At 43.5% G+C, this 27973-nt stretch overlaps 5 protein-coding genes across 5 annotated transcripts in view; 3 read left to right on the forward strand and 2 right to left on the reverse strand.

Annotated features, from left to right (window-relative positions):
* LOC309524893 (E3 ubiquitin-protein ligase TRIM7-like) overlaps positions 1-27973 on the reverse strand; it is a 254550-nt gene that overhangs the window by 114215 nt on the left and 112362 nt on the right. The gene's annotated exons all lie outside the window — the stretch shown is intronic.
* On the forward strand, positions 433-1227 carry LOC309525221 (olfactory receptor 2AK2-like). Its single transcript, XM_082210741.1, has one exon. It carries the CDS (start codon positions 455-457, stop codon positions 1151-1153), a length of 699 nt encoding a protein of 232 aa, XP_082066867.1. The 5' UTR covers positions 433-454; the 3' UTR covers positions 1154-1227.
* LOC309526168 (olfactory receptor 2AK2-like) lies at positions 8523-9420 on the forward strand (the record flags this gene model as incomplete). The annotated part of the gene is made up of 1 exon (XM_082212083.1): positions 8523-9420. Exon 1 carries the CDS (start codon positions 8554-8556, stop codon positions 9418-9420), a length of 867 nt encoding a protein of 288 aa, XP_082068209.1. The 5' UTR covers positions 8523-8553.
* Positions 21558-27973, forward strand: part of LOC309526169 (olfactory receptor 2T35-like) — a gene marked incomplete at its 3' end in the record, with an annotated part of 41372 nt that continues 34956 nt past the window's right edge. Inside the window, exon 1 of the mRNA XM_082212084.1 lies at positions 21558-21882. Within this exon, the coding sequence (XP_082068210.1) occupies positions 21590-21882 (293 nt within the window). The 5' untranslated portion in view covers positions 21558-21589. The remainder of the gene's footprint in view (positions 21883-27973) is intronic.
* On the reverse strand, positions 25858-26805 carry LOC309527504 (olfactory receptor 2AK2-like; the record flags this gene model as incomplete). Its single annotated transcript, XM_082214330.1, has 1 exon — positions 25858-26805. Exon 1 carries the CDS (start codon positions 26782-26784, stop codon positions 25858-25860), a length of 927 nt encoding a protein of 308 aa, XP_082070456.1. The 5' UTR covers positions 26785-26805.

Below are 27973 nucleotides of genomic sequence, written 5' to 3' on the forward strand. Positions count from 1 at the left end.
ACATATTTTGGGGACTCTTGGAAGGGAGAAGAGGAGAAGAGGTTTTGTTGCACAGGCAGAACTAAGTGTGCAGAGCAATAGACACAATTCATTATATTAAAAACTGCTTTCCATTTTGTTATGTTATGTATACAGTGGATTCAATCCTACAAATTGGCACATCACTTCTCACAAGTCCTCTGCTTAAGTCTTCAGGCAAAACTGGGGAAGTGAAGGAAGAATGGGAGAAGGGAATATGTCATGGACTGTGTTCCTTCTGGTTGGAATTCAGCATCAAAGGTCACCTGTGGTTTTCCTTGGTGTGATCCTCTTCATGTTTATAGTAGCTCTGATAGGGAACAGCCTCCTTCTTTTTCTGATCAAGACAGACTCTGGTCTGCAGACCCCAATGTATTTTTTCCTCAGCCAACTAGCCTTCATGGACCTCTGCCAGGTTCTCTGCATTGTTCCCAAAATGACGGTGGATTTTGTAACCCAGAGCTACAGCATTTCCCTCTATGGTTGTTTTGTGCAGATTTCTATCACAATGCTCATGGCAGGGGCAGAGTGCTTCATCCTGGCGACCATGTCATATGACAGGTATGTGGCTATCTGCAGACCACTGCAATATCCGGTTCTCATGAGGAGGAAAATTTGCAACATCATGTCAGTTGCTGTCTGGTTTGGGTCTTCTGTGCAGGCCTTCACTACTTCCCTTTATGTACTGCCACTTCCCTACTGCAAGTCCAATGTGATCAGACACTACATGTGCGATTACCCAGCCCTTGTCCAGTTGTCCTGTTCTGACAACTTGGCATATGATATAACAGCATACGTTGGTAATTCCATGTTCCTTGTCATCCCCATCTCAGTCATCCTGGCTTCCTACATAGCCATCCTACTTCAAGTCTTCGGAGCACGATCCTCTGGAAGAAGCCACAAGGCCTTGGGGACCTGCTTGTCCCATCTGTGTGTGGTGGGGATCTTCTACATTACAGCCATTTTGACGTACATGACACCTGCCACTTCCTATTCAGCACAAAGGGCCATGATAAACACTTTGTTTTTTACCATTGTGCCTGCCATGATGAACCCTTTCATATACAGCCTGAGGAACCGGGACGTCTCAGCAGCACTGAGAAAGCTCTTTGCAAGATGTGCACTGTGTCAATGATTTCAGCAGGATACAAAAAGGCAGGTACTCTCTCTTTGGAATTTATCCAGGGGCTGAAATTTAGCTGGAGAGAACTTAAGAGAGAGATTCAAAATGTGTCCAAGGGTGCTTCAGATGGATGTATTATTGTGGGATTGGTGCTACTCACGAGTGAACAGAATCTAGAAACCAGAGTCTGCTTTAATTAAATGGTTATTAGTTGTTGTCATTGTTCATGTTGTTTTACTGTAAAACCACTTGGAAATATTTTATGGGGCATCATTCGTAAATGGAATCTACTAAGTAAATGAATAACACAGGTTTCCAACAATGTCATATGGTGTTCTTGGCATTGAAATGTGTGCCTATATTCCCCAACCCACCCCTTTTAAAACACATTTACTTTCTCTGTGGAAAATCATATGTATGTGGGTGGGGGTGGTACGCATGCGTAATGTTTCGAACAACTCCTTTGCAATACCTGAATGTCCTGTTTGCATCATTACCACTATATGATTTGTGATGGTAGCAAAAAATGAATCCCAACATTCATACTGTAGCTTTCTTACAAATTATAATAACATATCTTACAGGACTGCTGTAAATTTTCTTGGGATAATGTATTATAGGAAATGGTTATAATGCCCTAAAACGTTGTGTAAATTCTAAGGAACATTTCCCCTGTCAAATATATATATATATATATATATATATATGCAGGTTTTGGTGTCTTCGGGTGTCTTCCCGTGTAAGAGTCGGGGTGTCTGTGCGACGTTTCGACGAGGTCTCACTCGTCATCTTCAGGCTGGTGCTTTCGGCTTCTTGTTACTGGAACAGAGCAGAGTCTGGTGTTTGAGTTCCTATAAATACTGTTGAGGGGTGTGGTGTATAGCCTCCAACGTTCTGGGCAAAGAGGAAGTTCCTAGATTAGTGTGCCTTTTCTTCTTTTGTTCCTTAATTACTTGAGGGATATCTTGGGTGATTTCATGAGTGATATTCAGAATATCACTGGGTGGGTCATTAAGTGTAGATTAGTTGCTAAAGCTTTCGTGTCTTGACCTCTTGAGCTTGTGAAGAGTTTTTCTGAGAAGATGGCTGTGCTGCATTTAGTTGTGCTCTGGCTTGGCTTCGTGTATAGGGGCGAGCTATGGTTTTGTGCCTTGTGCCAGCCGGATCTGTGTAGGGATTGCAGGGGGGTGCAGCATCCGGAGGTGCCACTATAGTTTGGCTACTGGATGGAGTCTGTAATATGTCTGTGGAGAGGGTCTGGGTTTGGGTCTGGTGTGGTTGATTGGTGACGGCGTTCTGTGTGCCTCTGGTTCTGGTGTCGGTTTTTGTGGGGAGGGCTAATTTCCAGATGTCTGGCAGGCGGGACGTGTCGTCACGCTTGTTCATGTTGTGAGGGTGTTTCTCTATCTCGATGGCTTCCATGATTATTCTCTTGTGGTGATGTTCCATGTTAAAGAGCAATTTGGAATCTGCAAAATTAATTTGGAATCTGCAAAATTAATCTTTAACATGGAACATCACCACAAGAGAATAATCATGGAAGCCATCGAGATAGAGAAACACCCTCACAACATGAACAAGCGTGACGACACGTCCCGCCTGCCAGACATCTGGAAATTAGCCCTCCCCACAAAAACCGACACCAGAACCAGAGGCACACAGAACGCCGTCACCAATCAACCACACCAGACCCAAACCCAGACCCTCTCCACAGACATATTACAGACTCCATCCAGTAGCCAAACTATAGTGGCACCTCCAGATGCTGCACCCCCCTGCAATCCCTACACAGATCCGGCTGGCACAAGGCACAAAACCATAGCTCGCCCCTATACACGAAGCCAAGCCAGAGCACAACTAAATGCAGCACAGCCATCTTCTCAGAAAAACTCTTCACAAGCTCAAGAGGTCAAGACACGAAAGCTTTAGCAACTAATCTACACTTAATGACCCACCCAGTGATATTCTGAATATCACTCATGAAATCACCCAAGATATCCCTCAAGTAATTAAGGAACAAAAGAAGAAAAGGCACACTAATCTAGGAACTTCCTCTTTGCCCAGAACGTTGGAGGCTATACACCACACCCCTCAACAGTATTTATAGGAACTCAAACACCAGACTCTGCTCTGTTCCAGTAACAAGAAGCCGAAAGCACCAGCCTGAAGATGACGAGTGAGACCTCGTCGAAACGTCGCACAGACACCCCGACTCTTACACGGGAAGACACCCGAAGACACCAAAACCTGCATTCCTGTACCCGTGAAAATCTACGAAAGCATATATATATATATATAAATATATATAATATATATATAAATAACCTTCAGTGAAGGAGCTGGGCATATTCTGGGCTGCGAGCTCCACCACCTCTCGTGAGAGACTGTTCCACTGACCAACAGCTGTTACTGTCAGAACGTTTTTCTGAATGTTTAGTCAGAATCTCCTTTTCTGCAACTAGAAGTCATTGCCTCGAGTCCTACCCTCAAGAGCAGGGGGAAAACAAGCATGCTCCCTCTTCCATGTGACAGCGCTTTGCATATTTGAAGATGGCTATCATATCTCCTCTCAGTCTCCTCTTTTCCAGGCAGTGGCGTAGCGTGGGGGGTGCAGGGGGGGCCGGCTGCACCGGGGGCAACATCTGGGGGTTAGGGTTAGGTGGCGCAAATCCACGGGTTAGGGGGCGCAAATCCACGGGCTAGGGGGCACAAATTACTTGCCTTGCCCTGGGTGCTGGCATCCCACGCTACGCCACTGTTTCCAGGCTAAACATACGCAGCTCCTTCAAGCATTCCTCGTAAGGCTTACTTTCCAGACCCTTAATCATCTTGGTTGTTCTCCTGTAAACACGTTCCAGCTTGACAACATCCTTCTTAAATTGTGTTGCCCAGAATTGGACACAGTATTCCAGGTGTGGATTGACCAAGGTAGAATGGAGTGCTTCTATTACTTTCATTGATCTGGACACTAGACTTCGGTTGATGCAGCCGAGAATAGCCTTTTCCTCCTGCCTCTGTCAGTTTTTTAACCTTTTCCTTGTCCCTGTTTGTTTATCTTGACATTCCCTATCCCTTCTTCCTTTGCTGAAATAATTTTTACAAAATCCTTGGGGGCAAACCCAAATGAAATATGCTGTGCATGCCTACGGAAGTGTGTGTGTGTGTGACGTCTCCCTAGTCTGCCCCCTACCATAAAACCACAAGGAGAGTCCTTCTGGATCAGCCCAAAGGCCCTTTTAGCTGAGCATCCTGTTCTCACAGTGCCCACCACCACATGTCTGTGAGGAGCCCATAAGCAGAACCTGAGCACGGAACAGATGAATCCTCTGCTGCGTTGTTGTCCAGTAGATGCGTAGGAACATTCATCATCATCCTCAATATTTGCTCGGAACTAATTTTAAGATGTATTTTAACTAATTGATTGCCTGTTTTTATGATCTTATGTTCTTTGTATACTGTCTTAGTTTCATGGTGTTAGCAGCCCTGAGCCCGGCTCCGTCCAGGGAGGGTGGGGAACAGATAAAATTTTATTTTTATTATTATTAAATATGCCCGGCTGTGAGGCGTGAAGGCAGTTCCCGGCAAGGCCCTTTTCACCTGGCCTAGGGGGCGAGGCCCACACACACTCAGACCTACCATAGAGGCTCCTTATGAGCCCTGAGGAATATTGCCGGCTATTGTTTTATTGTTTTATTGATTTAATATGTGGTACATCCCTTTGAGGTTTTTATTTTTTAAAAAAGTGGTAGAGAAATTAAAAATACATACATACATACATACATACATACATACATACATACAGTCCAAGAAAGCATCTTCAGCATCTTCAGATGGTGAGTGGTAGGAAGTTTTCACTTTTTAAATGCAATAAAGTTTTTTAACAATTAAAATAATGGTTTGGGAGTCAAATTCCCTCAGAGTGGAGCTGGCAGAGCATTTCTCCATAGAGAGTAGAAATGCTGGACTGGAAATGTGCCAGGTGAGAAATACTGGTTCTGGTCTGAATATTTCAGAATCAAATGGCAGATATATTTCCCGCTTCTTGAAACAGGGAGTCAATGGAGCTAAGCAAACATTTCGCTGTAAATGAACGTTGGGAAATTTTCAGAGATATGCACGTTGCTTTATCAGGGAGCATGAATTGGTTTGTTTAGGTTTTGGAATTTTAAAAATCAAGCATGTCAAAAGGAAGCAAAGGCTCATGTAATTCTGGAGCCCTGAATAGAAGTCTTGGCATTCCTAACCCCTATTTTTGATTATAAAAAGATTCTGAACGTTTCTCATTAATTAAGAATGCATTTCTCTTTTTCTTAAAGAATGGAAGGGAAATATTTTTTGCGGTAGAGGATGAATTGCCACCCCTTTGAAACTGGGGAGCTATAACAATCGTAATTATTGTAAAAACTTAATTGACACAACAGAGGCATCACAGTTTCTCAACGGAGCCTTGGGAATTCTTTTTCATTTTAAGAAACTAGACTCCCCCCCCTTCTTTCTGTTGTAAACAGAAGCGGTTGACACAGGTATGTAATTCTGAACATTTTTACAAATCATAGTTATTCTGTATTGCATCCAGCTCTGTAGCCCCTTGGAAATCAACGGACCTCAGTTAGTCCTGGCCATTAATTTCAACAGATCTACTCTGAGTAGAACTAAAATGGGGTGCCACATGATGGTCCATCATGCTGATTCATGATAACACCAATTTAATTGTACTTAAAAAACTTGAAAGTGTATGGTAAATAAAAAAATATATTCAAACAGGAAAATGTATGTATTTATGTAGTGTATGTATATTCCTTTTAGATAATTTCTGTCCTGCCATACCCTCCAGGAAAGGTCAAGGGATTCAAAAATGAGAAACAGATATTTTTATAAACCAGATTTCATTTGAAAGTGAGACTTGGCACTACACATACTATTTATTCCCACATGCTGCCTATGTGGCGCTTCAAAATGTACGTGAGATAAACCATTCTACTGGAAACAATTTATTAGAGTACTCATGGTTTTGCAGATCTAAAGCAACTGAGCTACATATCATAGACAACCTCCATCCATGTCCTTTCATTTCAAACAGGAATATTTACAAACAGAGTATTCCATTCTAATGCTTAGGCTGAGTTTAGGCAGGATAGGGTGTTTTGTGTATCTCTAAAGCATGATAAAGCTTTGAAATATGACCTATTATTGTGCATTCATTTTTTAAATATTGAGTTTGCCCTTTCCTTCATACCCATAAGAGCCTGCTGGATAGGTTTGAGTAAGGCAGGGGCCACCAACATGATGCTATCCAGATGTTGGAGCTATAGAACCCATCATCCCTGAGAACGGTCCAGAATCTCTAAACCTGCTCCAGAGAAGCTGAGAAAGGGGTAATGCTATGGATCTGGAGGGACAGGAACATGGTCCTTCCCGTGGTTGAATGTTAGAGATTTCCCTCCTACAGCGGTGAATCCCAAGTGACCCATTTCCACTGAAAAAGAACTGCAATGGGCTTCACCAAAACAACGATGGAAACGTCCCACAATTAGCAATATGAAAGGAGAAGTCGGGGCTGGATCAACCTCAAACACCCTATTCCCCTTTCCCTTCTAAAACACAAGGTTGGCTGGGTTTTTAGGAATTATCCTACCATTTCCCAAGCATTTCTGCACCCTTTGTGGTGGGGGGAGGGGGACAGGGGTAGCACAAAAGCACCGAAACCACATTAACTGAGCAAACCGAAGCTGCGGCTATGCCATTGAAACCCACAAGCAAAATACAATGGTAAAATTCATGTCAAAATGCTGTTTTAGGGGTTGCTTTTCATCGTCTGGAACAGATTTCCATTACTTTCTATTGGAAAGCACACCTGGGTTAAAGTCCGCTTTGGTTTAAGATCAGACTTCTGGGACAGATTAAGGTTGTAAACCAAGGTACCACTGCAGTGAGAATCTGGATGCACCCAGAGAGACATCTAACATATTGGGTAGTATCCAATATTGAAGCTCTGCCTGCAAAATGGACTTCCATGCATTTAGTAGAACTTCCTCTTCTTTCCAGCTGTCTCTTTGAACCCTCAAAATATCAACTGTAGGGTTAAAGGTAAAGGTAAAGGGACGCCAGACTTCACCAACTCCACCTGGTACGCAGGCTGAGACCCTACCTGCCCGCTGACTGTCTGGCCAGAGTGGTGCATGCTCTAGTTATCTCCCGCTTGGACTACTGCAATGCGCTCTACGTGGGGCTACCTTTGAAGGTGACTCGGAAACTACAGCTAATCCAGAATGCGGCAGCTAGACTGGTGACTGGGGGCGGCCGCCGAGACCACATAACACCGGTCTTGAAAGACCTACATTGGCTCCCAGTACGTTTCCGAGCACAATTCAAAGTGTTGGTGTTGACCTTTAAAGCCCTAAACGGCTTCGGCCCAGTATACCTGAAGGAGCGTTTCCACCCCCATCGTTCTGCCCGGACACTGAGGTCCAGCGCCGAGGGCCTTCTGGTGGTTCCCTCATTGCGAGAAGCGAAGCTACAGGGAACCAGGCAGAGGGCCTTTTCGGTGGTGGCGCCCGCCCTGTGGAATGCCCTCCCATCGGATGTCAAGGTGATGGACAACTACCTGACATTCAGAAAACATCTTAAGGCGGCCCTATTCAGGGAAGCTTTTAATGTATGATATTTTAGTGTTTTTTGGTTTCTGTGGAAGCCGCCCAGAGTGGCTGGGGAAACCCAGCCAGATGGGCGGGGTACAAATAATAAATTATTATTATTATAAATTATTATATAAAGTCCAGTTGCAGATGACTCTGGGGTTGCATCGCTCATATCGCTTTATTGACTGAGGGAGCTGGCGTACAGCTTCCAGGTCATGTGGCCAGCATGACTAAGTCGCTTCTGGTGAACCAGAGCAGCACACAGAAATGCTGTTTACCTTCCCGCCGGAGAGGTACCTATTTATCTACTTGCACTTTGACTTGCTTTCGAACTGATAGGTGGGCAGGAGCAGGGACCGAGCAACGGGAGCTCACCCCGTCACAGGGATTCGAACTGCCGACCTTTTGATCGGCAAGTCCTAGGCTCTGTGGCTTAACCCACAGCAACACCCTCGTCCCTAACTGGAGGGTTGGGAACAACCAAAGATATTTGGTGAATTCTTGGAGGGGAGAAGAGGAGAAGAAGTCTTGTTGCACAGACAGAACTAAGTGTGAGGAGCATTAGACACAATCCATTATATTAAGAACTGCTCTCCTTTTTGTTGTTTATGTTATGTGTACAGTGGATTCAACCCTACAATTTGGCACACCACTTCTCACAAATCCTTTCCTTGAATCTTCAGGCAAAATTGGGCAAGTGAAGGAGGGATGGGAGAGGGAAATACGTCATGGACCGTGTTCCTTCTTGTTGGACTTCAGCATCAAAGGTCACCTATGGTTTTCCTTGGTGTGATCCTCTTCATGTTCATAGTAGCTCTAATAGGGAACAGCCTCCTTCTTTTTCTGATCAAGACAGACTCTGGTCTGCAGACACCAATGTATTTTTTCCTCAGCCAACTAGCCTTCATGGACCTCTGCCAAGTTCTCTCCATTGTTCCCAAAATGACAGTGGATTTTGTAACCCAGAGCTACAGCATTTCTCTCTACGGTTGTTTTGTGCAGATTTTTGTCACAATGCTCCTGGCAGGGGCAGAGTGCTTCATCCTGGCAACCATGTCATATGACAGGTATGTGGCTGTCTGCAGGCCCCTGCAATATACAGTTCTCATGAGGAGCAAAATCTGCAACATCATGTCAGTTGTTGCCTGGTTTGGGTCTTCAGTGCAGGCCTTGGCCTGTTCCCTTTATGTACTGCCACTTCCCTACTGCAAGTCCAATGTGATCAGACACTACATGTGCGATTACCCAGCCCTTGTTCAGTTGTCCTGCTCTGATAAGTTGGCATATGATATAACAGGATACGTTGGTAATTTCATGATCTTTTTCATCCCCATCTCAATCATCCTGGCTTCCTACATAGCCATCCTACTTCAAGTCTTCGGAGCACGTTCCTCTGGAAGTAGCCACAAGGCCTTGGGGACCTGCTTGTCCCATCTGTGTGTGGTGGGGATCTTCTACGTTACGGCCATTTTGACGTACATGACACCTGCCACTTCCTATTCAGCACAAAGGGCCATGATAAATACTGTGTTTTTTACCATTGTGCCTGCCATGATGAACCCTTTCATATACAGCCTGAGGAACCGAGACGTCTTAGCAGCACTGAGAAAGCTCTTTGCAAGATGCACAATGTGTCAATGATTTCAGCAGGAAAGAGAATGGCAGGTACTCTCTCTTTGGAATTTATCCAGGGGCTGAAATTTAGTTGGAAGGAACTTAAGTGAGAGATACAAAATTTGTCAAAGGATGCTTCAGATGAACGTATTATTGTGGGATTCTTGCTACTCACGTGTGAACAGAGTCTTGAAACCAGAGTCTGCTTTAATTAAATTGTTTTTAGTTGTTGTCATTGTTCATGTTGTTTTACTGTAAAACCACTTGGAAATATTTTATGGGGCATCATTTGTAAATCAAATCAACTACTAAGTAAATGAATAACACAGGTTTTCAACAGTGCCCATTTGGTGTTTTTGGCATTGAAATGTGCCAACTCTCCCCATTAATTCAGATTTATTTTCTCTGAGGAAAATCATAAGTATGTGTGTGTGGGGGGGTGTTAATGTGTGCGTAATATTTCAAACAACCCCTTTGCAATACCTGAATGACCTATCTGCATCATTGCCACTATATGATTTGTGACGGTAGCAAAAAATGTATCTCAACATTTATACTGTAGCTTTCTTACAGATTACAATAACCTAATTTCATGACTGCTGTAACTTTTATTGGAATAATGTATTATAGGAAATTTTTGGAATGCCCTAAAACATTGTATAAATTCTAAGGATCTTTCTCCTGTCTAATATATAAACTTCAGTGAAAGGGCTGGGCATATTCTGGGCTGCCAGCTGCATCACCTCTCCTGAGAGACTGTTCCACTGACCAACAGCTGTTACTGTCAGAACGTTTTTCTGAATGTTTAGTGAAGTCATTGCCTTGAGGCACACCCTTAATCATCTTGGTTGCTCTCCTGTAAACAAATTCCACCTTGTCAACATTCATCTTAAATTGTGTTGCCCAGAACTGGATACAGTATTCCAGGTGTGGACTGACCAAGGTAGAATAGAGTGGTTCTATTACTTCCCTTGATCTGGACACTAGACTTCTGTTGATGCAGCCGAGAATAGCATTAGCCTTTTTTGTTGTTGTTGCATCACACTGTTGACATTTGTTATGCCTTTGGTCCACCAAGACCTGTAAACCATTTTCACATGCACTGCTGGTAAGCCAGGTGTCCCCCATCCTTTATTTGTGCATCTGGTTCTTCCTGCTTAAGTCCAGAACCGTACATTTGTCCCATATTGTCCCTAAAATGAAAAACACCAACACTAACACAGGGACCAAGGAAAGCAGACAGCGAGAGATGCAGGCAGAAGAAAAAGGCTGGAATGGATTTGGATTGTCTCTGCAGCTTCTGCCTGTGTTTGTCTCTGGAAGCAGCAGCATGCTGATTGACTCCAGCAGTGGCTCCTGCAGATCCATTCCAGCCTTTTCCTTCTGCCTCTGTCAGCTTTTGTCTCCCAGCTTCGTCTACATCCACATTCTGCTGGCCACCATTTGTGGAGAGAGATCTGAGGGGGGCAGGAACTGTTTTTTGTGGTCTGCAGGCAAGTAGGAGAAACCATTCTATCCTTGGACCTCCTGAAGTGCCCTTCCTCTGGTCAGATGGGCTTCTATTTTGGCTTCTTGAGCGCCTTTGTGGCTGTTTTGTCTGTTGTTGTTGTTGTTGTTTTTGTCTTTTTACCCTTTCCGTGGCCCTGTTTGTTTGTCTTGACTTTCCCTATCCCTTCTTCCTTTGCTGAAATTATTTTTATAAAATCCCTGGGGGCTCACCCAAATGAAATATGCTGTGCATGCCTATGCAAGTGAAGGGTGTTTGTGTGTGTGTGTGTGTGTGTGTGTGTGTGTGTGTGTGTGTGTGTGTGAAGTCTCCCTAGTCCGCCCCCTACCATAAAACCACAAGGAGAGTCCTTCTGGATCAGCCCAAAGGCCCTTTTAGCTGAGCATCCTGTTCTCACTATGCCCCCCCCCCATGTCTGTGAGGAGCCCATAAGCAGAACCTGAGCACGGAACAGATGAATCTTCTGCTGCTTTGTTGTCCAGTAGATGCGTAGGAACATTCATCATCTTCACTATCCTCAATATTATCATATATGTCTGCATGTGAGGCGTGAAGGCTGCTCCCGGAAAGGCCCTTTCCAACTGGCTTAGGGGGCAGGGCCCACACTCACCCAGACCTACTAAGAGGCTCCTCATGAGGTCAGAAGAACATCGCCGGTTTTGCTTTATTGCTTTATTGATTTAATATGTGGAACACCCCTTTCAGTTTTTAATTAAAATATAAAGAGGTATAGAAATCAAAAATCCATCCATCCATCCATCCATCCATCCATCCATCCATCCATCCATCCATCCACACTGTCCAAGAATGCATCTTCAGCATCTTCAAATGGTGAGTGGTAGAAAGATTTCACATTTGAACTGCAACAAAGTTTAGTAACAATTAAAATAATGGTTTGGGAGCCAGATTCCCTCAGGGTGGAGCTGGCGGAGCATTTATCCATGGAGAGTAGAAATGCTGGATTGAAGATGTGCCAGGTGAGAAATACTGGTTCTGGTCTGAATGTTTCAGAATCAAAAGGCAGATATACGGTATATTTCCTGCTTCTAGAAACAGGGAGTCTGTGGAGCTAAGCAAACATTTCACTGTAAATGTACGTTGGGAAATTTTCAGAGATATGCACGTTGCTTTATCAGGGAGCATGAATTGGTTAGTTTAGGTTTTGGAATTTTAAAAATCAAGCATGTCAAAAGGAAGCAAAGGCACATGTAATTCTGCAGCCCGGAATAGAAGTCTTGGCATTCCTAACCCCTATTTTTGATTATAAAAAGATTCTGAACGTTTCTCATTAATTAAGAAGGCATTTCTCTTTTTCTTAAAGAATGGAAGGGAAATATTTTTTGCGGTAGAGGATGAATTGCCACCCCTTTGAAACTGGGGAGCTATAACAATCGTAATTATTGTAAAAACTTAATTGACACAACAGAGGCATCACAGTTTCTCAACGGAGCCTTGGGAATTCTTTTTCATTTTAAGAAACTAGACTCCCCCCCCCCTTCTTTCTGTTGTAAACAGAAGCGGTTGACACAGGTATGTAATTCTGAACATTTTTACAAATCATAGTTATTCTGTATTGCATCCAGCTCTGTAGCCCCTTGGAAATCAACGGACCTCAGTTAGTCCTGGCCATTAATTTCAACAGATCTACTCTGAGTAGAACTAAAATGGGGTGCCACATGATGGTCCTTCATGCTGATTCATGATAACACCAATTTAATTGTACTTAAAAACCTTGCCAGCGTATGGTAAATAAAAATATAAATTGGAACCGGAAAATGTATGTATTTATGTAGCGTATGAATATTCCTTTTAGATAATTTCTGTCCTTCCATACCCTCCAGGAAAGGTCAAGGGATTCAAAAATGAGAAACAGATATTTTTATAAACCAGATTTCATTTGAAAGTGAGACTTGGCACTACACATACTATTTATTCCCACATGCTGCCTATGTGGCGCTTCAAAATGTACGTGAGATAAGCCATTCTACTGGAAACAATTTATTACAGTACTCATGGTTTTGTAGCTCTGAAGCAACTGAGCTACAACACTAGTATTCTTTAGATATATCATAGACACCTGCCATCCACGTCCTTTATTTAAACCGGAGTATTTACAGAGTATTCCATTCTCATGCTTAGGCTGAGTTTGGGCAGGATGGGGAGTTTTGTGTATCTCTAAAGCATGATAAAGCTTTGAAATATGACCCATTATTGTGCATTCATTTTTTAAATATTGAGTTTCCCCTTTCCTTTATACCCATTACAGCCTGCTGGATAGGTTAGAGTAAGGCAGGGGCCGCCAACCTGACGCCATCCAGATGTTGGAGCTATAGAACCCATCATCCCTGAGCACGGGCCAGAATCTATAAGACTGCTCCAGAGAAGCTGAGAAAGGGGTAGTGCTATGGATCTGGAGGGACAGGAGCACGGTCCTTCCGCTGGTTGCATGTTAGAGATTTCCCTCCTATAGCGGTGAATCTGGATCCCAAACGACCCATTTCCACTGAAAAAGAACTGCAATGGGCTTCACCGAAACAACATGGAAAAGTCCCAAGCAAAAGTCCCACAATTAGCAATATGAAAGGAGAAGTTGGGGCTGGATCAACCTCAAACACCCTATTCCCCTTTCCCTTCTAAAACACAAGGTTGGCTGGGTTTTCAGGAATTATCTTACCATTTCCCAAGCATTTCTGCACCTTTTGTGGTGGGGGGAGGGGAACAGGGGTAGCACAAAAGCACCCAAGCCACATTAACTGAGCAAACCTAAGCTGTGGCTATGCCATTGAATCCCACAAGCAAAATACAATGGTAAAATTCATGACAAATTCCTGTTTTAGGGGTTGCTTCTCATCATCTGGAATGGATTAATCCGTTTTCCATTACTTTCTATGAGAAAGAACACGTTGGTTTAAGTCCGCTTTGGTTTAAGACACAATCCATTATATTAAAAACTGCTTTCTTTTTGTTGTTTATGTTATGTGTACAGTGGATTCAACCCTACAATTTGGCACATCACTTCTCACAAGTCTTCTGCTTAAGTCTTCAGGCAAGCGAAGGAGGAATGGGAGAAGGAAATATATCATGGACTGTGTTCCTTCTGGTTGGACTTCAGCATCAAAGGTCACCTATGGTTTTCCTTGGTGTGATCCTCTTCATGTTCATAGTAGCTCTGATAGGGAACAGCCTCCTTCTTTTTCTGATCAAGACAGACTCTGGTCTGCAGACCCCAATGTATTTTTTCCTCAGCCAACTAGCCTTCATGGACCTCTGCCAAGTTCTCTCCATTGTTCCCAAAATGACGGTGGATTTTGTAACCCAGAGCTACAGCATTTCACTCTTTGGTTGTGTTGTGCAGATTTCTGTCACAATGCTCATGGGAGGGGCAGAGTGCCTCATCCTGGTGACCATGTCATATGACAGGTATGTGGCTATCTGCAGGCCCCTGCAATATACAGTTCTCATGAGGAGCAAAAACTGCAACATCATGTCAGTTGCTGTCTGGTTTGGGTCTTCTGTGCAGGCCTTGATTTCTTCCCTTTATGTACTGTCCCTTCCCTACTGCAAGTCCAATGTGATCAGACACTACATGTGCGATTACCCAGCCCTTGTCCAGTTGTCCTGCTCTGACAATTTTGCATTTGATATAACAGCCTACTTTTATAGTTTCGTGATCTTTTTCATCCCCATCTCAGTCATCCTGGCTTCCTACATAGCTATCCTACTTCAGGTCCTCAGAGCACGATCCTCTGGAAGAAGCCACAAGGCCTTGGGGTCCTGCTTTTCCCATCTGTGTGTGGTTGGGATCTTCTACGTTACGGCCATTTTGACCTACATGACACCTGCTGCTTCCTATTCAGCACAAAGGGCCATGATAAATACTGTGTTTTTTACCATTGCGCCTGCCATGATGAACCCTTTCATATACAGCCTGAGGAACCGGGTTGTCTTAGCAGCACTGAGAAAGCTCTTTGCAAGATGCACAATGTGTCAATGATTTCAGCAGGAAACAGAATGACAGGCACTCTCCCTTTGGAATTTATCCAGGGGCTGAAATTTAGCTGGAAGCAACTTAAGGGGATTTTGTCCAAGGGTGCTTCAGATGGGCGTATTATTGTGTGATTTGTGCTACTCACATGTAAACAGAATCTGGAATCCAGAGTCTGCTTTACTTAAATTGTTCTTAGTTGCTGTCATTGTTCATGTTGTTTTACTGTAAAATCACTTGGAAATATGTTATGGGGCATCCTTCGTAGATGGAATCAACTACGTTTGGCTGTTGCATCACACTGTGGTCCACCAAGACCTGGAGATCCTTTTCACATGTACTGCTAGTAAGCCAGGTGTCACCCATCTTTTATTTGTGCATCTGGTGCTTCCTGCTTAAGTCCAGAACAATGCATTTGTCCCCTATTGTCCCTAAAATAAAAAACACCAACACTAACACAGGGATCGAGGAAAGCAGAAAGTGAGAGATGCAGGCAGAAGAAAAAGGCTGGAATGGATCTGGATTGGCTCTGCAGCTTCTGCCTGTGTTTGTCTCTGGAAGCAGCAGCGTGCTGATTGACTCCAGCAGTGGATCCCGCAGATCCATTCCAGCCTTTTCCTCCTGCCTCTGTCAGTTTTTTTACCTTTTCCTTGTCCCTGTTTGTTTGTCTTGACATTCCCTATCCCTTCTTCCTTTGCTGAAATAATTTTTACAAAATCCCTGGGGGCACATTCAAATGATATATGCTGTCCATGCCTACGCAAGTGGGGTGTGTGTGTGTGTGTGTGAGAAAGAGAGACGTCTCCCTAGTCTGCCCCCTACCATAAAACCACAAGTCCTTCTGGATCAGCCCAAAGGCCCTTTTAGCTGAGCATCCTGTTCTCACAATGCCCACCACCACATGTCTGTGAGGAGCCCATAAGCAGAACCTGAGCACGGAACAGATTTTATTTCTGCTCCTTTGTTGTCCAGTAGATGCGTAGGAACATTCACCATCATCTCCATCCTCAATATTTGCTCTGAACTAATTTTAAGATGTATTTTAACTAACTGATTGCCTGTTTTTATGTTCTTATGTTCTTTGTATACTGTCTTAGTTTCATGATGATAGCAGCCCTGAGCCTGGCTTCGGCTGGGGAGACCACGGCAGAAATAATTTAGTATTATGATGATTATTATTATTAAATATGCCCGGCTGTGAGGCGTGAAGGCCGCTCCCGGCAAGGCCCCTTCCACCTGGCCTAGGGGGCGAGGCCCACACTCACCCAGACCTACTAAAGAGGCTCCTTATGAGACCTGAGGCACATCACTGGCTATTGTTTTATTGTTTTATTGATTTAATATGTGGTACACCCCTTTTGTTAAAAATATAAAGACATATAGAAATTAAAAATACATCCATCCATACTGTCCAAAGCTTATTCAGCATATTCAGATGGTGAGTGGTAGGAAGTTTTCACTTTTGAACTGTAATGAATTTTGGTAACAATTAAAATAATAGTTTGGGAGCCAAATTCCCTCAGGGTGGAGCTGGCGGAGCATTTCTCCATGCAGAGTAGAAATAACGATAACGATATCTTTATTGTCATTGTCCCCTGCGGAACAATGAAATTGAAAAACTACATAAAACTACCACAAAACTACATAAAACTAAATAAAACTACATAAAACATTCAAAAACCCCTAAAAACTCTAAAACCCCATTTTAAAATACACTATGCTGCGTTTAGAACCAGAATTGCATTAGCGTAGAAACTGTTTCTCAGACGGCTAGTCCTGGCCTTTATAACTCTATACCTTCTTCCAGAAGGCAGAAGCTGAAAGAGATCATTTCCGGGGTGCGTACTATCAAGTGCTATCTCTGCCGCTTTCTTATGGCACCTGGCAGCATAGATTTGATCTAAGGTGGGAAGAGTGCACCCAATAATTCTCTCTGCAGTCTTTACAACCCTGGATAGCATTGTTTTTTCCCTGGCCGTGCAGCTCCCAAACCACACACACAGACCATAAGTTAGTACGCTCTCCACAGTGCAATGGTAAAATGCCATCAACAGGTCCTTTGAGAGATTGTTCTTCCGGAGGATTCTCAGAAAATATAACCTCTGCTGTGCTCCCCAGGTTAGGTCGTCTCTCAACTCCATTCCCAGAAATCGAAACACCGAGACCTGTTCCACGCACTTCCCCTCAATAATAAGTGGCTGAATATTCAATTTACATTTCCTAAAGTCCACAATGATCTCTTTTGTTTTCTTTAAGTTAAGGAGTAAGTTGTTTTTCCTGCACCACTCCCCCAACTGCTCAACTTCCTTCCCATAGGCCGCCTCCTCCTCTCCAGCAGTAATTAAACCAACCACCATTGTATCACCTGCAAACTTAATGATCTTATTACTGGGGTATTTGGGGGCACAGTCAGCTGTATAGAGCGTATATAAAAGCGGGCTCAACACGCACCCCTGCGGCGTCCCCGTATTCGTGATGAGATCCGCAGAGACGTGGGAACCCAACCTGACCCTTTGGGAACGGTTTGATAGAAAGTCTAATATCCACCTGCACAAACATGGTGGAAGTCCCAGGTCTAATAATTTGGGCACCAATCTATGCGGAAGAATAGTATTAAATGCAGAACTAAAGTCTACAAATAACAGTCTCACGTAGTTCCCTTGCTTCTCCAAATGAGTCAGGACAGCATGCAAAGCCATTGCCACAGCATCCTCTGTGGATCTCTTTGCTTTGTACGCAAACTGGTAAGGGTCAAGTCCACTGGCAGACAAGATAAGATGCAGTTCCTCACCAGTTTTTCGAAACATTTCATTATAATAGGTGTCAACGCCACAGGGCGAAAATCATTCAGACTGTCTATCTTTAATGTTTTTGGCAGGGTTATAATGGCAGCGGATTTCAGACAGGGTGGAACAGTGGCTTGGGCCAGAGACTGGTTAAAAATCTTCGTAAAGATTCCTGCCAGTTGGTCTGAACAATCTCTTAGCACCCTGCCAGCCACCCCATCCGGGCCCATAGCCTTCCTCGTGTTTACCTCCTTTAATATTCGCCTCACTTCTCCCTCTTCCACCCTGGCAGCATTTCCTGTAGGTAGTGACGCCAATAGCTCTGGCATCCCTGTTGGAGTCACTGTTGGTGTCACCTCAAATCGGGCAAAGAAGGTATTCAACTCTCCCACCAAGGAAGCAGTACTCTCTACCACTGATGAATTCCTTGATTTATAACCAGTCAGATGTTGGACTCCCTGCCACATTTGTCTAGTATCATGATTTCTCAGATGGTCCTCAATTTTTCCTCTGTACTCCGCTTTTGCTTTCCTGATACCCCTCTTCAAGTTCGCTCTTTCTATGCCATACAATACCCGGTCCCCAGTTCTAAAAGCAGAATTTCTGGCCTTCAATAATCTCCTAACCTCTCCTGTCATCCAGGGCTTCCTATTCGGATACAATTTAACATACTTTTCCCTGGTGACATTTGCTGTGAAGAATCTAATATAATCCAGGACCGCTGCTGTATAAGTTTATAGATCTTGATGGTCGAAGATATTCCAGTCGGTCTCCTGGAAACAGTCCTGCAGTTGCTGAGAGGCTCCCTCAGGCCACACCGTAACCATCCATGTTTGTATCTGGCCTTGTTTCCTGAGGGGTGTGTATACTGGTGCCAGAAGCAGGGACACGTGATCTGAACCACCGAGGTATGCCAAGGTCTTGACCTCATATGCCCGTCTAATGTTCGTATACACCTTGTCAAGAGTATTTTCTCCTCTTGTTGCACACTCAATGTGCTGATGGAATGTTGGGAGTACTTCCCTCACATCTGTGTGAGTGAAGTCCCCCCCAATAATGTGCACAGCCTCCAGGTATCTACTCAATTTAGCATTGAATTTTTCATGCATACTAATCATGGCCCTGCATGCATTTGCAGTTGGTGCCATGTACACCGCTGTTAACACCACTGTTGTAAATTCCCGGGGAAGATAGAAAGGTCTGCATTTAATTGTCAGAAATTCCACATCCGGAGATCAGTAGGTATCCAACTTGACAGAGTCCGTACACCAGTTTTGATTTACAAAAATACACCCCCCACCTTGTTTCTTGCCAGAATCCTGTGCCCTGTCCCACCAGTACATTGTAAAACCTTGTAATTCAACAGCTGTGTCTGGAATAGCTGAATTTAACCATGTCTCTGTGAGTATCAGCACACAACAATCCCAGATGTCTTCCTCCACTCCTACACGAAGCCTCCATTCGTCAAGTTTATTTCCCAATGATCTCACATTAGCATCAATACTGGTTCTGGTCGGAATGTTTCAGAATCAAAAGGCAGGTATATATTTCCTGCTTCTGGAAACAGGGAGTCAGTGGAGCTAAGCAAACATTTCGCTGTAAATGTACGTTGGGAAATTTCAGAGATATACATGTTGCTTTATCAGGGAGCATAAATTGGATTGTTTAGATTTTGGAATTTTAAAAATCAAGCATATCAAAAGGAAGCAAAGGCTCATGTAATTCTGCAGCCATGAATAGAGGTCATGGCATTCCTAACCCCTATTTTTGAATATAAAAAGAATGTGAACATTTCTCATTAATTAAGAAGGCATTTCTCTTTTTCTTAAAGAATGGAAGGGAAATCATTTTTGCGGTAGAGTATGAACTGCCACCCCTTTGAAACTGGGGAGTTATAACAGTAGCAATTATTGTAAAAAATTAATTAACACAACAGAGGCCTCACAGTTTTTCAACCGAGCCTTGGGAATTCATTTTCATTTTAAGAAACTAAACTTTGCTCCCTTCTTGCTGTTGTAAACAGAAGCGGTTGACACAGGTATGTAATTCTGAACATTTGTAGAAGTCATAGTTATTCTGTATTGCATGTAACTCTGTAGCCCCATGGAAATCAATGGACCTCAGTTAGTCCTGGCCATTAATTTCAACAGATCTACTCTGAGTAGAACTAAAATGGGGTGCCACATGATGGTCCATTATGCTGATTCATGATAACACCAATTTACTTCTACTTAAGAACCTTGCAAGCTTATGGAAAATAGGAAAAATATATTCAAACAGGAAAATGTATGTATTTATTTAGCGTATGCATATTCCTTTTAGTTATTTTTTCATCCTGCCATACCCTCCAGGAAAAGTCATAGGATTCAATAAAGAGAAACAGATATTTTTATAAACCAGATTTCATTTGAAAGTGAGACTTGGCACTACACATACTATTTATTCCCACATTCTCCCTGTGTGGCACTTTAGAATGTACATCGGATAAAACATTCTGCTGGAAACGATTTACTACAGGACTCATGGTTTTGCAGCTGCAAAGCAACTGAGCTACAACAGCCTGGCATTGGTATTCTTTAGCTGTATCATTGACACCGGGCTTAACGCCTGCTATCCATGTCCTTTCATTTCAAACAGGAATATTTACGAACAGAGTATTCCATTCTCATGCTTAGGCTGAGTTTGGGCAGGATGGGGATTTTTGAGTCTCTCTAAAGCATGATAAGCTTTGAAATATGACCCATTATTGTACATTCATATTTTAAATATTGAGTTTCCCCTTTCCTTTATACCCATTACAGCCTGCTGGATGGGTTAGAGTAAGGCAGGGGCCGCCAACGTGATGCTATCCAGATGTTGGAGCTATAGAACCCATCATCCCTGAGAACGGGCCAGAATCTCTAAACCTGCTCCAGATAAGCTGAGAAAGGGGTAGTGCTATGGATCTGGAGGGACAGGAACACGGTCCTTCCAGTGGTTGTATGTTAGAGGTGGCCTTGAGAGATTTCCCTTCTATAGCGGTGAATCTGGATCCCAAGTGACCCATTTCCAATGAAAAAGAATTGCAATGGGCTTCACTGAAACAACAATGGGAAAGACCCAAGCCAAAGTCCCAGGAATTAGCGATATGAAAGAAGAAGTTGGGGCTAGATCAACCTCAAACACCATATTTCCTTTCTCTTCTAAAAAACAGGGTTGGCTGGGTTTTTTGGAATTATCCTACCATTTCCCAAGCATTTCTGCACCTTTTGTCGTGAGGGGAGGGGGACAGAGGTAGGGCAAAATACAGTAGTAAAATTCATCTCAAATTGCTCTTTTTGGGGGTTGCTTTTCATCATCTGGAATGAATTAATCCATTTTCCATTACTTTCTATGGGAAAGCACAGGTTGGTTTAAGTTCGCTTTGGTTTAAGACCAGACTTCTGGAACAGATTAAGGTTGTAAACCAAGGTACCACTGTAGTGAGAATCTGGATGCACCCAGAGAGATTTCTAACATATTGGGCAGTATCCAACATTGAAACTCTGCCTGCAAAATGGACTTCCATGCATTCAGTAGAACTTCCTCTTCTTTCCAGGTGTCTCTTTGAACCCGCAAAATCTCAACTGGAGGGTTGGGAACCCCACAAACATATTTTGGGGACTCTTGGAGGAGAGAAGAGGAAAAGAAGTCTTGTTGCACAGGCAGAACTAAGTGTGAGGAGCATTAGACACAATCCATTCTATTAAAAAACTGCTCTCTTTTTGTTGTTTATGTTATGTGTACAGTGGATTCAACCCTACAATTTGGCACACCACTTCTCACAAGTCCTCTCCTTGAATCTTCAGGCAAAATTGGGCAAGCGAAGGAGGAATGGGAGGGGGGAATATGTCATGGACCGTGTTCTTTCTGGTTGGACTTCAGCATCAAAGGTCACCTATGGTTTTCCTTGGTGTGATCCTCTTCATGTTCATAGTAGCTCTGATAGGGAACAGCCTCCTTCTTTTTCTGATCAAGACAGACTCTGGTCTGCAGACCCCAATGTATTTTTTCCTCAGCCAACTAGCTTTCATGGACCTCTGCCAAGTTCTCACCATTGTTCCCAAAATGACGGTGGATTTTGTAACCCAGAGCTACAGCATTTCACTCTATGGATGTTTTGTACAGATTTCTGTCACAATGCTCGTGGGAGGGGCAGAGTGCTTCATCCTGGCGACCATGTCATATGACAGGTATGTGGCTATCTGCAGACCACTGCAATATCCAGTTCTCATGAGGAGCAAAATCTGCAACATCATGTCAGTTGCTGCCTGGTTTTGGTCTTCTGTGCAGGCCTTCATCTGTTCCCTTTATGTACTGTCTCTTTCCTACTGCAAGTCCAATGTGATCAGACACTACATGTGTGATTACCCAGCCCTTGTTCAGTTGTCCTGCTCTGACAATTTTGCATTTGATATAACAGAATACGTTGGTAGTTTCGTGATCTTTTTCATCCCCATCTCAATCATCCTGGCTTCCTACATAGCCATCCTACTTCAAGTTCTCAGAGCACGTTCCTCTGGAAGTAGCCACAAGGCCTTGGGGACCTGCTTGTCCCATCTCTGTGTGGTGGGGATCTTCTACGTTACGGCCATTTTGACGTACATGACACCTGCCGCTTCCTATTCAGCAGAAAGGGCCATGATAAACGCTGTGTTTTGTACCATTGTGCCTGCCATGATGAACCCTTTCATATACAGCCTGAGGAACCGGGACGTCTTAGCAGCACTGAGAAAGCTCTTTGCAAGATGCACAATGTGTCACTGATTTCAGCAGGAAACAGAATGGCAGGTACTCTCCCTTTGGAATTTATGCAAGGGCTGAAATTTAGCTGGAGGGAACTTAAGGTGAGAGATGCAAATTTTGTCTAAGGGCGCTTCAGATGGGCGTATTATTGTGGTTTTCATGCTACTCATGTGTGAACAGTCTGCAAACCAAAATGGGACCTATTTGCAATACCTTAATGTACTGTTTGCATTATTAATCCCCCATCTGGAAGCACCCTAACTTTCATTATTGCTGTGTGATTGGTGATCGTAGCAAATAATGTTCCCCAATATTCATACTGTAGCTTTGTTTCTGAATGAATGTTACTTCCTTTGGTTTAATAATATATACTGCAGCTTCAAGCAAGACAGTGTGTCCCTGCTGGGCCTGAGCTCCTAAATAGAGATGACAATAACATAATGTTCAGGGATAACGTGTAATCTGAAGTGTTTTGAATTCCCTAAAATGTTGTATGAATTCTAAGTATTATCATTCCCTGGTCTCACAAAAATATTTTTTTTACAATAAACTTCAGTGAAGGGGCCAGGCATATTCTGGGCTGCCAGCTCCAGCGATAGGAAAGTCTTCATTGTTCCTGGATCCCTTAAAAGTTAGGTGCTGTGCTATCATTTGAGAAGCCACCAGGCCTTAGGGAACCTGCTTGCCCAATTTGTGTGTCGTGGTACTCTGCTATGGAGCATCTCTTTGGAGATAGATGGTGTTGATTACTATAGCACCTACAATGACAAATACTTTCATATATGTCTAGAGGAACTGGGATATGCTAGCGGGACTGAGAAAATTCTTTGTAAAATATCACATGGTATAAATGATTTTACAGGGCACCGTGCAGAGAGAGTCCTGGTCAAACCACATTGATTTTCCCCACTGTGACGTTTCTCCTGCTTATTGAGGGACAGATTGCTATGGATTGACGGTGCACGGGCTCACATAATCATATTGTCATTCTGTTCTGACCAGTCAGCTCTGGTTCCTGTCTTGAACCAGACAGGTTGCAACATGTACAATAACCACCCATGATGATGATGATGATGAATTTATTATTTGTATGCCATCCTTTATAATCACATCTGCAAGTACTTGCCTGCTAGCTTTTCTGCTCACATCCCAACAAATTCATGTAGGATTAGACTATCAGTGGCTTCCAGCCACAATGTTGTACCCCCAGTCCTGGAGTTCTCTGAATATCATCACTGGGAATCACAAGTGGGCTTAGAAGTACACAGGGGGTGTTCTGGGGGTGTCCAGGCATACCCTGATGTTAAAAAGGGTGTGGGTCAAGGGAAGCAGACAAACAGAGATGCAGGCAGAAGAAATGGAATGGAATGGATCTGGAAAGGACTTGGGGCCTCTGCCTGTGTCTGTCTCTGGAAGTGGCAGTGGCAGTGGCAGTGGGAATGAGAGTGACTGGCTCCACTAGCTGCCCCTGCAGATCCATTCCAGCCTTTTTCTTCTGCCTGTGTCTGTTTCTGTCTCCATCCTCACTCCACTGGCCACCTTTCGTGGAGAGAGATCTGAAGGGGATAGGGGCTGTTTTTTTATGGTCCGTAAGCAAGGAAATAGGGATGCGGGTGGTGCTGTGGGTTAAACCACAGAGCCTAGGACTTGCCAGTCAGAAGGTTGACGGTTTGAATCCCCACGACGGGGTGAGCTCCCATTGCTCAGTCCCTGCTCCTGCCAATCTAGCAGTTCGAAAGCACGTCAAAGTGCAAGTAGATAAATAGGTACCGCTCTGGCGGGAAGGTAAACGGCGTTTCTGTGCGCTGCTCTGGTTCGCCAGAAGTGGTTTAGTCATGCTGGCCACATGACCCGGAAGCTGTACACCAGCTCCCTCGGCCAGTAAAGCGAGATGAGTGCCGCAACCCCAGAGTCGGTCATGACTGGACCTAACGGCCAGGGGTCCCTTTACCTTTTAAGCAAGGAAGTGGAGAAGCCATTCCACCCTTGGCCCTCCATAAGTGCCCTGCATCTGGTCAGCTTGGCATGAGTCTTTTTCTCTGCTGAAAAAAATCCTATTTTGGCTTCTTGACTGCTCTTGTGGTTTTTCCTCTTTACCTCTCTCTTGTCCCTATTTGTTTGTCTTGCCATTCCCTGCCCCTTCTTCCTTTGCTGAAATCATTTTTTACAACATCCCTGGGTGCACACCCTAATGAAACGTGCTGTGCGTGCCTATGCAAATGGGGAGAGTGCTGTGCCGCACAGGTTTTTGAAAGGTGCTGTAATCTGGGGACAAGACACTCACTGGAGTTTCCTCTTGACTCCAGTTGGCCAGTGGGCACCTTCTTCCTACCTCCCAATGTATTCTTCCAAGTGACATTCTGTGGAATAGTGGTAGTGGAATGGTACCACCCCCATATTGAGACCTTGCTCAATAATTTCCCCGCTCCACTGCCAAATATACCTTGGAATAGGGAACTGGGCTGAGGGAGAAATCATGACCTGTGTGCCTCCCCCCAAAATAATCACTGGAATCACTGAAATCCCCCAACCCAATTTTGTAGCCTCCCAGACCAAAGCATAGAATTTTAAGAGCTTTATTCTCAATATATGCATTGCAGGGAGTTGGATTAGATGTCCCTCAGGATCCCTTCCAACTTTAGAATTCTATCATTGATCTGTTACAGGGACTTCTAGTTAATAGGAGGACCTTTTTATTGTTCAGTTTCTCAATAATTATTTACAATGTGTGTGTTTTTTTGAAAAATAAATATACTAAATGTTTCTGTTGTTTCTGTCTTGTTGCAGTACTGCATTACCTCTTTCTATATTTTTGTAATTTACATTTTAATACTTTCTTGTCAACAAATAAAGTTAGTTTTAAACCACTTAGCAGTTTCAGCAGCCTTCTGTCACTTCTGCCTGTCTCCTTCTTATTGGTGGAAGATAATTCTGATTCAGTTCTCCCAAATTCATGCTTTCCTAAGCAGCACACAAACAAATATACATCCAGCTTTCAAATTCTGCAGTTGTCCAGACTTTACAATACAGTTCTCCAGCCCAAAAAATGTTAAAAAATGCATTTGATAGGGTAAGGTGTACATGAACATGCTTATATTGTAGAAAGTAGCACATAGAAACGCATCACAATAGAGGAAACTGCTCTGCAAACTGGTTAGGGGAAAATGCATACAGCAACAGGAGGATGAGGAGAAATTCAGATTGGAATGCTAATGAATTTTAACAAGACCTTTTAAAAAGCCACCCAGTTGTAAACTGATGTGGAAATGTGGAGAGCTGAACTTAAAACTGGAAAAATGAGAAACTGAGTTAAACTGAAATGAACCAATTCACCTATGCCTAGTTAGTTATTTCCAGTTATGTTTAAGAGTTCTGCTGGTTCTGAGGATAACATCATGGATAGTTTCTTTTTTCCTATCCAATTATTTACACAATATGCATTTTGCACAAAGTCTCCTCAAAGCTGCTAGAACATCGCGGTTCCTCAGGCTGTATATGAAAGGGTTCAACATAGCAGGGACAATGGTAGTAAACACTGAGTTAATCATGGACTTTTCCGCTGTATAGGGGGTCATGTACGTAAACATGGCCATTGAATAGAAGATTCCAACCACACACAAATGGGACAAGCAGGTGCCCAGAGCCTTGTGGCTACTTCCTGAGGAGCGTGCTCTGAGGACTTGAAGTAGGATGGCTATGTAGGAAGCCAGAATGACTGAGATGGGGATGAGAAGGACCATGAAATTACCAAAGTATGTTGATCTCACAAATGCAGAATTGTCAGAGCAGGACAATTGTATAAGCGCTGGATAATCACACAGGTAATGGTTAATCACATTGGACTTGCAGTAGGGAAGAGGCAGCACATAGAGGGAACAGCTCAGAGCCTGGAACGCAGACCAAAACCAGGCAGCGACTGACATGATGTTGCAGATTTTGCTCCTCATGAGGACCGGATATTGCAGCGGCCTGCAGATAGCCACGTACCTGTCATATGACATGGTCGCCAGGATGAGGCACTCTGCCCCTCCCAAGAGCAGCGTGACAGAAATCTGGGTGATGCATCCAGAAAGCGAAATGGTGTAGCTGTGGGTTACAAAATCCACCGTCATTTTGGGAACTATGGAGAGAACTTGGCAGAGGTCCATGAAGGCTAGTTGGCTGAGGAAAAAATACATTGGGGTCTGCAGACCAGAGCTCATTTTAATTAAGAACAGGAGGAGGCTGTTTCCAAGGAGGGCGATAAGGGACATGAAGAGGATGGCACCAAGGAAAAGGGTGGGTGACTTTTGATGCTGAAGTCCAACAAGAAGAAACTCCGTCCACGATGTTTTATTCTCACCCCCCATTCCTTCTTCATTTGTCTGGATTTTAGCTGAATAAGATACAAGGAGAGAAAAGCTGGGGATAGAAGTCACATAGTACTTTGAGAGAATTGTAGATAAACAAACATTAATATTGTAACTGGGGTGGGTGGGAACACAGGATTTCTAAATAAATTATGCCATCTTATGTTATCAGTGTTTTTTTGTAGGTAGGCTACATGACCCAATTGGATGTGTGTGATATTCATGATATACAAGCAAATAGGCCTTTTAAAAGAGCTGAAATCCTCCTGTTTGTAGCCAATTAATCCAGCTCTGGTTCCCTCTTTCAAGAAGCTTATCATTAATATATTCCCCTTTTTTATTTTATTAGTTATCATTTTATCATTTTAGATTTCTGCCTTAACCAACATAAAAGATACCTTATTAACAATAAATCAAATGCAAAGTGGATAGAAGGGGCATGGAAAGCCATGAATGATATAAGAGATTAAAAGAGGCTAATTTTCACAGATAAAATAATTTAAAATAAAAGGGCTTTCCATGCAACACCAGTTGCTAGATCAGAGAGGAGAACCACATCACAGTGCCCAGATGGGATACAGGATTTCCCCCCCTTTCAAATAAAGAATGGATTTCCCATTAACTTCTGAGTAAACTGTGGGTGTTTATGGCATGAAAGCTGCTGTGAAAGATTCGCCCAGCACACTTCCGACCACGTGTTTAGCAGAGTTGAAATACAGTCTGTTAGTGAAGCGTGAGGAAATCGGCCCTGAGTCTTGATTGATGAGCAACACACGATTGTTCGAAAAGACCCTGATGTTGGGAAAGATGGAGGGCACAAGGAGAAGGGGACGACAGAGGTCAAGATGGTGGGACAGTGTTCTTGAAGCTACCAGCATGAGTTTGACCAAACTGCGGGAGGCAGTGGAAGACAGGAGTGCCTGGTGTGCTCTGGTCCATGGGGTATGAAGAGTCAGACACGACTAAACGACTAAACAACAACAAGCATAGCGATTGCTATTTACAGAGACTGCTGTGGATCCCCACAGCAGCAGATCTGCTTGCATCTTTTCAGTAGATTAAAACTGAAACTCTCTCTCAGTCACTCTCACATAACACACTGTGCATGTCCATGATGTCACTGTCTTATATTTGCACCAGTGCAAACAATCCAGCTTCACAGCCAGAGTTTCATCTTACATGCAGAATT

Source organism: Podarcis vaucheri (genome assembly GCF_965113315.1).
Source record: "Podarcis vaucheri genome assembly, chromosome: 2".
Taxonomy (NCBI): domain Eukaryota; kingdom Metazoa; phylum Chordata; class Lepidosauria; order Squamata; family Lacertidae; genus Podarcis; species Podarcis vaucheri.

Bases quoted from the DNA above. Each gene is read 5' to 3' on its own strand.
- LOC309525221 (XM_082210741.1), top strand. From the start codon at position 455: ATGACGGTGGATTTTGTAACCCAGAGCTACAGCATTTCCCTCTATGGT.